General features: G+C 40.5%; 1 protein-coding gene across 2 annotated transcripts in view; it reads right to left on the reverse strand.

Moving 5' to 3' along the window:
• The window catches only part of ATG16L1 (autophagy related 16 like 1), a 1009779-nt gene that overhangs the window by 978391 nt on the left and 18519 nt on the right, over positions 1-12869 (reverse strand). For both annotated transcript variants that reach the window (XM_044070583.1, XM_044070584.1), the window contains exons 2-3: positions 9415-9508; positions 9015-9120 (exon numbers count right to left, since the gene is read on the reverse strand). In XM_044070583.1, coding sequence (XP_043926518.1) covers positions 9015-9120; positions 9415-9508 — 200 coding nt within the window. The remainder of the gene's footprint in view (positions 1-9014; positions 9121-9414; positions 9509-12869) is intronic.

Genomic DNA, 12869 nt, shown 5'->3' on the forward strand with positions numbered 1-12869 from the left:
GTTTCTTATCCAAAAAAGACATTCTGCCTGACAACTACCTACTTGTTTCATGGGGAAAACATGATCAAAGGTAAAAAAATGAACAGCAAACAAGAAATAAGCTCAAAGATAAATTGCTTAAAGGATTACTGCACATGTTATGAATAACACGATAGATTGTCATTCTGTTTAGTTTACAGGTAAAGCCTGCAAAGATGACTGCAAGTCGCCAACAAATGTAATGAACTTTCTGAAAATAATGTAATCCTGTCCTTTAATTACAAATACTGTCATATGCATACCTAAGGTTTATACGCTATCTAGTTGTGTAAATATTCTCTGCATGGCAACAAAAAGGCTTTCAATGTTGGTAATTCTTTAACAGTATGCTTATTAAAGCTTACTTGCATCTTACAGTCTCAGACAAGCTTACCTGATGGTCATTAAAGCATTGCTACTTAAACACAGAGCAACAGGCACCGTAATGACAAACATTTTCAGAAGAAGCATAAATTCAATATAAAAATATGACAGAAAACCAGACCATTCTGCAAAATGAAGGACAGATGAAAAGCCACTGTAATACTTGTGTCTACCTTGGATGGGGGGATACTCTGCACACTTACAATGCTTCTCCTTGCCTTTCTTGGACACATTCAAAGTCACTACGTGGGGGAGTGGGGTGCAACAAGTGTCACAATTTGAAATGTCTGTAGCTGACTGTGATGGCCCTGTCACATGTCATACCTCTCAGCCTCAGAGCAAGAAATATGGACAAAGTCATAAATAGAAGTGGGACAAAGCCCCAAAAATAAAATGACAATTTTTAAATATTGCTCTTACAATCTTAGAAAGATAACAGAATAGTAGGTCTTGCATTAGTACGAATTTTCTGAAGGGTATGAAATCTGAAACTCAAATGTCCATCATTTCCTAACTTCAATCTTTAATGACTTGCCACTAATTTGTCAGAAAACCACAAGTTTTATGAAACACGGACCAAAAATGTGATGCAAAAATATAAAATATAGTCACACAATACAGCTGGGAACCTGTCAAAGAAGGGACACTAATATTAGTACTGTTAACTTGAGCAACTGACAAAACAAGACAATCTACATGCATTTCTGAAATTAAAAGCAATCTAGAACTCTGATCATTACAATTATTAAATTGTAAACCCTCCACGTTTTCTTCCCCGAATAATCCCTCCGCAAAATGGCAAATTTGGGAGAGCAACATTTTGAGCCAAAATCAAAGACAGTCGAGAGGTTTGGCTAAACCCAATTATATAAAGTGATTTGCACGTACCTCATCCTCTTAATGCAGAAAATCTGGACAAGACCAAATATATTATACAGAAATAAACAGCTCCTCACCAAAGCAGCTAGTATTTCAGTTGCAAATTCTCACCTTATCTCCACCCTTCTTTGCGCCTCTCCAATATATACCAACCTAAGGCAATGCGATCTAAATAAACTCGAGACCTGCTACAACAATCGCCAAATTCGCCACCGGAGCATCCTACCAGTGTCACCACAGCCTCTCACTTCTTGAACTAGGCTGGCTAGAACTCCCTCACCTCCTTCAATGGTATCAACTCGCACTCTCCCACAAACTGGTTAACCATCCTCTAAAGGTCCCATCCCTATCTCATCACCAGACCACTACAATCCAGCAACAAAAATCAATTACAAGTTACTAGAGCCAACAACACTGCTGGAGAAGCACTATTCTCCAGCTCTATAGCCAAATTATGGAACACCCCCCCCCTAAAATAATCTCTCTACCATCATGCACTCACTTCAAAGCTGTAAAGTGCACCTAAAAACATGCTGGCCATGCCCTTGTAACTCTCCCCTCTAACTTCTCCCACTCCATCTACCCTCTACTTCTCTTCCACCCCACAAATTACCTTTGATTACAGCAAGCTCTGATACTTCCATGCCTACCTACTTATTATATGGCAGTAACTTCTTACTCTAACAATTAATATCTGCTACGACTTTGTGGATAGAACAGATGCTAGTTATCTAGTTAACGTACTATGTTCATCTGTAAATATGTTTGTAATATTTTAATTGCTAGGATTCTTCATCTGTGACTATATCTGTAATATTTTAATTTGTGGAGCTTTTCTCCCTGGGCCTCTGCTGAAAATGGACCTGAGTCCAGTCAGACATTCCCGGTCAACAAATGTAAATAAATAAAATATTGGGGGAACATACAAACAGTACTAAAATCTGCTCTTGTATAAACTTAGTCAGTTGAGAGAACAGGTCTTGCTTTAACATGCATTTTTTTCTTTTTTTTGAGTATGAAGCCTGAAACTCTGTCACACTAATGTGCATACTGTTTTACTTCTACGATTATTTGGATTTCATTTAAAGGTTTTACTGCACATTTTACAGCACAAACACTAATAGACATCTGCTAAACAAAACGCAGTCTCACAGTGAAAACAGACTTAGCATTAAAACTTCTCTGCCTTTGCAACTCATTCACTGAAACAGCATTGAAACCCACATTCAAAGAAAATACATCTGGCCAGTGGCAGATAAAGATAAACTTTGGGCTATTTTTAAAATCATATGCCACTTGCACAGGAAACATGCACATGTTCGTTGATGCACCTTCCTGACTGTATTAAATTATAATACTCGCAGAAAACAGTACAGCTGTTAGAGGGCATTTTAAATTTATTGTTTTGCACATTTTTCTACTGAACAATGAAACAAAATGCATGCACTAGTAATGACAAAACTGCCCAGTTCAGAACATTTCCATCATAGACATCTACTCAAACTTCTACAATCCACCAGTGTCAGTAAATATGCACAATCTCTGCAGAAGTAAAAGTCATCTAAATAATTCCAAATTAGAGAGATCTGTAACTAATGAAGAGGTTGCTGCTAGCGAACAACTTTAATATTTCATTGTTTCACCTACAAATAAAGTGCTTGTTGCCGTTTAACAAATTGCTTATGCTACAATAAAAAAATCTCCACTAAAGAAAACACTCTCAGGACTGCAGCATCCACCCCCTTTAAAAGTACAACACAGTATCAGCAATGCATCTATATACTGTGCGAGTAGAACCCACAGCCTTCTGCATCAAAAGCAAGTACACTACTTGTGCTATTAATACAAGCACACTCAGCAAAAGCAGCATTAAACTTTTCAAGCTCTCGGCCCCTTGTAAAATCCACTCAACAACTGTATTTCTCAACTCCTGAAGCACAGAAAATCTAAAAAAAGCCAAATTTTATTGGGGGGACAAAAGCCAAAAAAACTAGGGACACATTTTTAACATTGCTTGTATAACCTTGGAAAGTTGCTAGAATAAAATGCTGTGTTACCACCATGCCAAGTCTTGAACCCTGGACCCTATGCACTACAGTCTGAACATACCACTATGCCAAATTAGTTTCTTGAAAGACCGGTAGACTGAAACTTAAATTACCATCATTTATTAAATTCAGTTCTTACCATAGCTCTCAACATCTTAGCACAAAACATCTAGACAAAGCAAATAGGGGGAATACAGCTCTCAAACATAATTCAGTTATCTCCACAGCTCTCAACCTCTTAGCACAAAAAACATGGACAAAGACAATAACGCCCCAAAATAGGGACAAATTTCAAATATTTATTCGTATAAACTGAAAATTGCTAGAATAAAAGGTTGTGTGTTACCATGTATTTTCTGAAGAATATGAAGTCTGAAATTCAAAATTCCTGTCATTCAAAATCCAGAAAAAATAAACAAGTTGTGGTGGGTAGGGAATTCAAGTTCTTGCTACATGGTCCCAAGGTACATGGTGAGTCTATCTAGCCACCAGGTATATTTAACTGGGTCATCACACACACACACACACACACACACACACACACACACACACACACACACACACACACACACACACACACACACACACACACACACACACACACACACTCAACAAAGAAGCTGTACACCAGCAAGCAATTAAGTCTAATGCAGCTTAGGAGCCAGGCACAAAGTTGTATCAGTGCCATTTTCCAGTATTTATTTTTTTTTTTTGGAAAACAAGCATGGATAATCCTAGCCTTATGTTAAGCTGCTTTCAGATACAAATGCTATACACTAGAAAAAAAATAAGGACAGTGGCCACATTAACATATTTCAATTTACTGCCGATACAGGTACACTTCCCCCTCAAGCCATACAACAACTCGCATGTAACTGTCCAGTGCGTTCTTATATATAGTGCTTCCTAACCTCTACCACAAAGACAGCCACCTTCTGCATACTCCTCTGATGTTTGATTCTGGAAAGCAAAAAAGTATAACTTAAGATCAACTTAACCTCAAGATGCACGCACTCGAAACTCTCCTTAGCATGGAGAGCATCGATATCTGTGCAGCAACAGAAAACTGGTTCAGGACTCCCGAGAGCACCCCAGCACTACCAGGTTATACCTCATACCATGCTTTTCGACCCCAAAACTTGGACCGAACCACAAAAGGAGGGGGAGTATCGATATTAAATGATACCCACACCTCCAGGTTGGTGGCAAAGCACGAAGCAGAGACTATCCATGTGCAACTAACAGTGGGTAAAACTGCCTTCCAGTTTATAGCCTGCTACAGACCACCCTCCCAAACCCAGGAACCCCACTTGGCCTTCCCGAGAACACTGGAAAATATGAAGGTCTCTCTGAACACCATTATATTGGGCGACTTCAACTACCCAAACATAGATTGGGAGCATTACTCTAGCTCCAACACCCTTGCTCAAAGGTTCCTAGAATTCATAAACTCAAATGCTATGGAACAACTTGTCACCACTCCCACAAGAAGGGAAAACATGCTGGACCTGATGATCACCAACATGGGGACTCTATGCTCCAGACCAGAAGTGTATTCCTCACTGGTAAGATCAGACCATAAACTGATCTCACTGGATATTCACATCCCGGCCCCACCCCCTGCACAGAAAACCACAGTGAAAAACTTCTCTAAAGCAAATTTCACACTCCTCAAAACCGAGGTGGAATCCTTCAAAGCCCCCGGGCCTGTGGAAAATACGGCCCAGACCACAGAATCCTTTATAAATGCATTCTATAAACACCTTCAGGAATGCATGGATCATGCAATCCCAAATAAAACCAAGACCCAATCCTCCAAAGGCAGATGACCTGTCTGGTGGACCCCAGCCATAAACAAACTATACAATAGAAGGAGGAAGCTACTACATGATAGAGCAAAATCCCAAAAAGGGAAGGCATCTCTGATCAGTATTAGCAAAAAACTAAGGGCACTCATAAAATCGTCAAAGGCCAGCTTAGAGAGAAAAATTGCACAGGACACTAAGGATAATCACAAGGCTTTCTTTAGTTATGTTAGGAACCTGGGTGGGAATTCCCAGATATGCTCAGAATTAGTCCAAAATGACAAAAAATACACTGATCCCACAGACATAGCCAACATCCTAGCTGACAGGTTCAGCGCAAACTTCTCCCCCCCCACCAAAAGGGCAAATATCTATCCCAGCAGAGTGCTGCCCCCGACATCTCAGAAGCTCAGGTGGGAGCCGCCCTCTCCAAATCAAAAAACACAGCATCAATGGGACCAGACGGTGTCCCAGGTTGCGTCCTACATGAACTCCAAGAAGAGCTAAACCCAAACATAAAACTACTGTTCAATCTCAGCCTTACTACAGGATATGTACCCAAAGAGTGGCGTACAGCAACAGTGGTCCCTCTCCACAAAGGTGGTGCCTCAACGGACCGCCCCATAAGCCTGACTAGCTTGGTCTGCAAAGCTATGGAAAGGATCATCATGAACCTCATAAAGATATTGGGGAGCTAGACACTGGATCCTACCCAATTTGGCTTTGTTAAGGGCAAATCCTGCCTCTTAAACCTGGTTGACTTCTTTGAAACAGTCACCAAGGCCATTGACGAAGGGAAGGTGGTCCACACAGCCTATCTGGACCTCGCAAAAGCCTTCGATACAATACCCCACTCTGGCATTATAGATAAGCTCACCAGCTTAAATATAAACCCCCATGTCACTAGATGGGTTGCAAATTGGCTCAAGGACAGAACCCACATGGTTAGAATTGCTGGAGCCATGTCAGACTCCAAACCAGTTACAAGTGGCGTCCCACAAGGCTCAGTCCTGGGACCTCTCTTGTTTGGTATATATTTCTCGGAGGTACAGGCCAACACGGAAGGACTGTGGCTGACCAAGTTCGCAGATGACTGCAAACTGGGTGCCATAATAGACTCTCCAGCCGACACAAGCATCCTCCAAAAGGGCCTCAGAAACAGACAACTGGTGCCAGAGCCATGGCCTCAAGCTAAACGCCAAAAAGTGTATAGTCATCCCCTTTGGCAAAAACAAAGTGCCCACAAATTACCACATAGGTGGTAATCCATTAAGTACAGAAGTAGTAATTAGGGACCTGGGGACCCAAGTTGATAGCAATCGCTCATTTGACAACCACATGGCCAAAGTGGTTAGAAAAACATTTTATATAGCCGATTCACATCTAGATTAGGGGAGGCCATCGTGCCTCTTTACTCATCCCTCATCAGGCCCATAATTGAGTACAATGCCCCTTTTGGGATGTACCTTACCAAACACCTGCAGCAACTGGAAAGACCCCAAAAGTACCTCACCAAGAGGATCAAAGGGCTCAAACAGATGCCATATGCTGCCCGGTTAAAGAAACTCCAGCTCTACTCAGTGGCATACCGCCTGCTCAGAGGTGACCTGTGCCTGACGTATAAGGCCATGTCCAACCCGGAATTAAGGGACATGCTGCACCTCAAAAAATCCAAATCCCATCAAGCTACACGCTCGAGAGACTTGAACCTCAGCACTAAAATAAACAGGACATGCTGGAGGGACAAATTCATAACCCAGAGGCTCCCTTCACTCTGGAATAAAATCCCAGTCCAGGTTAGGCAGAGTCCCTCACTGACTCTCTTCAAGAGGAATCTTTATGAGTGGATGGGAGATCATAGGTTTACCCCGGGTATCACTTCTGTGTCACTGTTAGACAGAGGCACAGTATACTAACCTCGAAAAAGGGCATAGCAAAATTAATTTAAAATGGGTGGCGAAAGCCAAACATACTCTGGCTAGGCTTATAAATGCCCTAGGGCAGATAGCCTAATATGAACCTATGAACCCAAGTACTCCAACTTGTTGCGTTCAGAGTCTTCAGACACATACACAGCATCCCTCTCCCAATGATAAGCCGTAGTAATTTTAAACATCAATTATGCAACTACCCGCCACTTTCAACTAGTAAAACTATCTTCCCCCAAGCAAAGGCATGACATTCACTTCACTGTGCCCAACTACCATCCAGAGACTAACCCCCAGCCAAGCCATGGCAGAAAACACTTCACTGTGGGTATAAGCCCTTTGCTTTCTTCTGACTGCTCCCAACGCTGACTACCTATAACAAGTGATCACCAGAAGTGGAACAGGTCACCAACTTATTTCATCATGCTAGTGCAGCTATCCCCCCATCACCCTGACTACCTTTAAAAAGGCACACAGAGAAGACTGTGTTGTGGCCAGTATATACCAATATCACTGCCCATTGACATATCTCGTTTCTAGCCAATAAGTTAGGGGTACATAAAACAGAAACAATGCCTAAAGAACATACCATCTGCTGCTCCAATCAGTCTCTAGTAAAACCATTAGAGACTGGCCAAGAAATCACAGACTGGTTGGTAATGGCAACCAACCTTAGATGCTCATTAGGATACGAGCTGGCTACCTACATCCTCAGTCACCGAAATCATGCTACTAAACAGAATTTCATTTAGTGCAAACTTTTGTTTAGTATAATTACTATGACAGTGTACTGAACACAGGAATTTTTTTTTACAACTTTTTTAAAAACAGATTTTAAAAGAAGAAAGAAATTTACAAAACAAGTTCTCAGCACCCACTATTAAGCACTTTTATAATGGTGCAGAGAGAACTCAAGCTCATTTGTTAAAGGCCTGGGCCTCTGTAGGCATCTTTATCCGGTTCTGTCATGTAACACCAATCGGCATCCTTAAGAACAGCATGCAATTAGACACTAGAGCAAGTTAATTAGTTTAAAATATTTTTTTTTCTACTTGACTATAAAATGTGCACTCTCACCAAGTTCTCTTGGGTCATCATAGGCTTAAAGCATTCATATGAGCAGTATAAAAATGCCTTCCAAATACAGACAATAACCTTTACAGAAAGCACCATCACTTATGGTTTTGAGAGAAAGCCAACAGCATTACACAGGTTAGTCACCCACTGAAGTGAACCACTCCCAATGAGTTTTTCCCATGCTGGTCACCAGCAAAAGGAATGGCGTGACAACCCACAAGAAAAAAAACAAAGAGCCAAAATCTTTTTTTTTGGGGGGGGGGGGGGTTCCTCTGACATTTTCACCCTATGTTCACAGTTGCCATTTTTGTCTTTGTAGGGTGTCCAACTCCACAGCAGAATTGAATGACCACGGAATGGATGTGGTTCTTATCAAAACTACTGCAGAACGTTTTAAACACTTATGTGAGTAAAATTACTTGAATGCAAACGCCCGCCGGAGGTAGACAATTAACGCCATGTGTGTTTTATAGTTTTAAGCTTTGTCTGTAAAATAAGATACACAAACACCCACAAATAACTATTTTGTCACCAAAATACAGAAAGTTCAATCACCCTAGCTCACCGGTCTTCAAAAATAGCTTCAATTTCCTTACAATATCAATTTGTTTCAACTCAGATGAAAAATGTCAGGCAACTATATTCACTAATTTATAGGCCAGAAATTAACAGTATTTTACGTGACAGTATATGGAACAAATTAAAGATATCTTCATGGGGAGAAACTGAAGCACTCTCTCCCAACAGGCAAAAATGGAAAGTCATGTACAGTTACTCGTAAAAGGCCCCGGGACTCGTAGTAGTGAAATTGTAACAAACAGCCGCAAGGGTGTGCACTATCTGGGTAACTACTCAAGACACCACACAATTCTTACCTCTCCCCGCTTCTTGTGCAGTTCCGTCAGCTCTTCCTGGTGCTTCATCCGCATTTCAGCCATTTCCTGCAGCAATGCCTCATTCCGCATCCCATCAGAGCCTGGGCTGCGATGGAGGAAAAATAAGATTTAAAAAACAGATTGTCTTTATGAAAAATTACCTTCACCTCATATAGACTCAGAGCTGAAACCCACCAATCTCCAATTCAAAAATACAATACTAAACATGCATCTAATGTTCTCAGTCGCTCCAAGAAAAGGAACATTTAAGAGAATTCCTGTTTTTTGCCAAAAAAAAATTTTTTTTTGACCAACAGCACTTCAAGCATAGGGAAAAATAAAGCACAAGCAAAACTCTGTGCAAAAAAGAAGCTGATGGCAAAAATGAATCATTGCTTACCTGAGTTCATGACGATTTGAAGAATCATATTTATCAACATGTAGTTTCTCAGCCAATACCAACTGCAAGTCTGATCGCTCCAGGAGCTTGTTATCTGAAAGTTGCAGAAAAAAAAATACTTAAAACGATAAGCAATGCTATAATCTTAAATCAATAATGCACCATAATTTTTTTAAAACTACTGTGTTAGTTCCCTAGACTAATGTCCAATTTCAGGGGAGACTCAAGACGTGCTTTTCATACTGACTAGTGAAAATCTGCCCAAATATCAACTAATACATGTAAGGGACCAGCCTAAACAATCTGTAGTCCACTCACACTGAAGTCACACACAGCCTTTTGCATGACATAAGTGTACAGCTAAAATGGTAAATTTGTTTTTAATTCTGATCGCATACACCACAGGTGCACTTAGTCTTAAGAGTGTCTGTCCACTATTTAGAGGCCCAGTTACAAAACTTCATACCCAAAAGCATATGGTATGTAGCCTATAATGAACTGTATTACTCAGTGAATTGCAGAACTCTTGTGGTTTGGCAACCTTATCCACACAAAGACCAGTCCCAAATGATGAGTACAATACAATTGCACATCACATTTATAAGCAAAAAACATTTCAACACTGCAGACCTTATAAACCACACCTACTTAAAAATTTAACAGCACTGACAAAAGAATAAACTATAACACACCAAACCAGAAAATGCACTTGTTCTATTTCTGATCACATAGCGTAACCTCTTCCCACCCTACTTCCCTCTACAAGGTTTGTCGCTCTTCATCATAATAATTTCAGCATGCCAACTCGGATATCCATTAATATATCACATATATACACGTTTTATGCAGAGGATTTAATAAAACACTATCCACTCTCAAACCAACACTAATGTTCACTTTAACACAAAGGAAATGGGTTACATATAAAATTTGCATATAAACGTCATGTAAATGCGCTTACCCCCAGGCAAAGACAGAAACGGGTCCAATGGACCCAGTACTCTACCCAGGTTAAATTCAAAATACACAGGCCCAAGCCTGCAAACAGGATCTCATGACAATGCAATGCATAAACTTCTACACATCTTTCAATAATATATGCATCAGTACCTCCCAGGAAGACTGAACAGGTATTGCTCTTACAAGTAAATCCAGTAATAAAAAGCAGTGTCAAAGAAAAGCATCCCCTTATGTGGCATAGTTTTAGGGGTGGTCAAACTTAGTGCATGTGGCAGAGGGTTCAAGCTGCCCAAGTGTGTGGGTGTCTCCCTGTGTGGAAGAAGCTCTAAAGCTTTGGAAGCTAGCTGGCTGTTATAGTCTTGGCAGAATACAACCCATATAGCAAAGGCTGCTGCAGCATAAAATAAGTGGGATCACACCACAGATAGCTCATCAGATGAGGAACTGAAAGCACAGCTGCAGGTTGTCAAAACTAAGATATTAGAATGTCATTTGGTCTTGATAAATGTGCAAAAGCAACATTTAAAGCACGGAAACTGCAACAGCATGAAACTCTCAGTTTGGGACAAGAATGTGATAAAAGAAATGAACTTCAGCAAGAGGGACAAGAATGTGATAAAAGAAATGAACTTCAGCAAGAGGGAGTGTATAAATACTTTGGAATTGATCAAGGATCAGCAAGAAAACATTTAACAAATGTGAATAAAACTCAGTACGGAATACTTTTAGAAGACTTAAATTAATCCTGAGAACCGCACTGACATCTAGGAACAAGATCCAAGCTATAAATCAATTTGCTCTTCCTGTCATACAGTTCTGGAGCGATTAATTGGCCCTAAAAAGTGTTGGATAGATTACATATTAAAACAAGGATGCTTAATGCTCACTAAATGATTTATAAAAATCAATGTATACCAAGATTATATATTCCCCATTCTGAAGGAAGGATGGGCCTCCTTGAAATTGATTACATGTACAGATCTGCAATCGTGGGACTCCACACATCTACTGACCTCATAAGATCCAAATGTAGTGAAAGTTTTGAAACATAAGGAGAATAAATCTAAGAACACTTGCCTGCTTAATTTAGTAGAAGCATATGGACGTCAAGCAGGAATGGAAATCAAACCAGAAGTAATAAAAAAACAGGTAGCACATGAATGTGCCACACAAAAAAAAAAAAACAAACACACAAAAGAAAGAACATAAGGTGAAGGACCAGACGAGAAGGCAAGAAATGTGGGACAAACAAATATAGTTGCAAGTACAGAAAACTTCTGGAAGAGCCTCATGTTGATCAAGAGCGAACGCAGGAATGGTTAAGGAGAGGGGAATTCAAACCAAGAAATGAAAGGTTAACATTGGCAGCCCAAGATAGTGGGCTACATACATGCTGGTTGACAGAGTCCGTTGAATATGTGGGAGAAACTGACAAATGTAAGTTTTGCAAAACCAAACTGGAAACAGTCTCACCTTGTTGCAACACACCAATGGCAGGACTGTATACTGAAAGGCATAATGTGCAAGGCTGCTGCACTGGGGACAGTGCAAACGGTATGGTATCGAAGTGGCTGAAAAACACTGGAAACAAAGCATCATAGAAAATGATGAAGTTTATATCACATGGGATCACCCATTAACAACAGTTCAAAAGACAGATGCTAGAAAACCAGATATAGTGGTCCAAGAAAAGACACAAGTAGCATGGATCACTGAAATCGCCACACCCAGTGACTATAGTGTCTTGCATACAGAGAGAGACCATCATAAAAGTCCAGGATCTGCAGGCAGAAATGAGAGCAATGTGGAAGAAAGATATCAAGACAGTTCGAACAGTAGTAGGAGCAACAGGTCTTATAAAGACTTCATATTTAGATACGTTACCAATCCATGTAACTGCACGGATTGCAGGAGTCATTACTGGGTACATTGCGGGTAATCTGAAGAGCACTTTTGGCTGACCGATTGAAACAGTACTAATTTCATGAACTTTAATTGTACTTTGACTTGGGAATGGGGCCCATTCCTGTCATGGTATTAGAAAGCCAAAAGACTTTAAATTAAAGCAGCCAAATAATTTGAGGGGAGACACACATGGGATGAAGTATACAGGAGCTGTCTCTGTCCATCAGTAATACGGGGGTAGTCCTAGGGCAATTTTCTATTTCTCACTCACAGATCTAAGTTGTGCTTGAATACAGACAGGATGAACTTTGTTTTATGCGGATGGGGAGTGTTCCACAGCAACAGTATCCTCCAACAGAAACTCATCCCTCTAAACCATTCTGTTGATGTTACAGAAGAGGTTTAGATCCCAAGACCGCCTTTATTTTTTAAAACCTTATCAGCAAATTCAGCGCATAGCTATGGGTATAAAAGATGTCCCATTTCTTTTGAAAATCAGGTTCTTGGTTAGCAAGAACAAGACATTCACCCCAACATTCCTTTGGGGGGGGGGGTTTATAGATTAGCTGACCCCCCCCTTTAGAATGTCA

This window comes from Protopterus annectens, chromosome 4.part1, assembly GCF_019279795.1.
Source record: "Protopterus annectens isolate FY-2018-M chromosome 4.part1, PAN1.0, whole genome shotgun sequence".
NCBI lineage: Eukaryota > Metazoa > Chordata > Ceratodontiformes > Protopteridae > Protopterus > Protopterus annectens.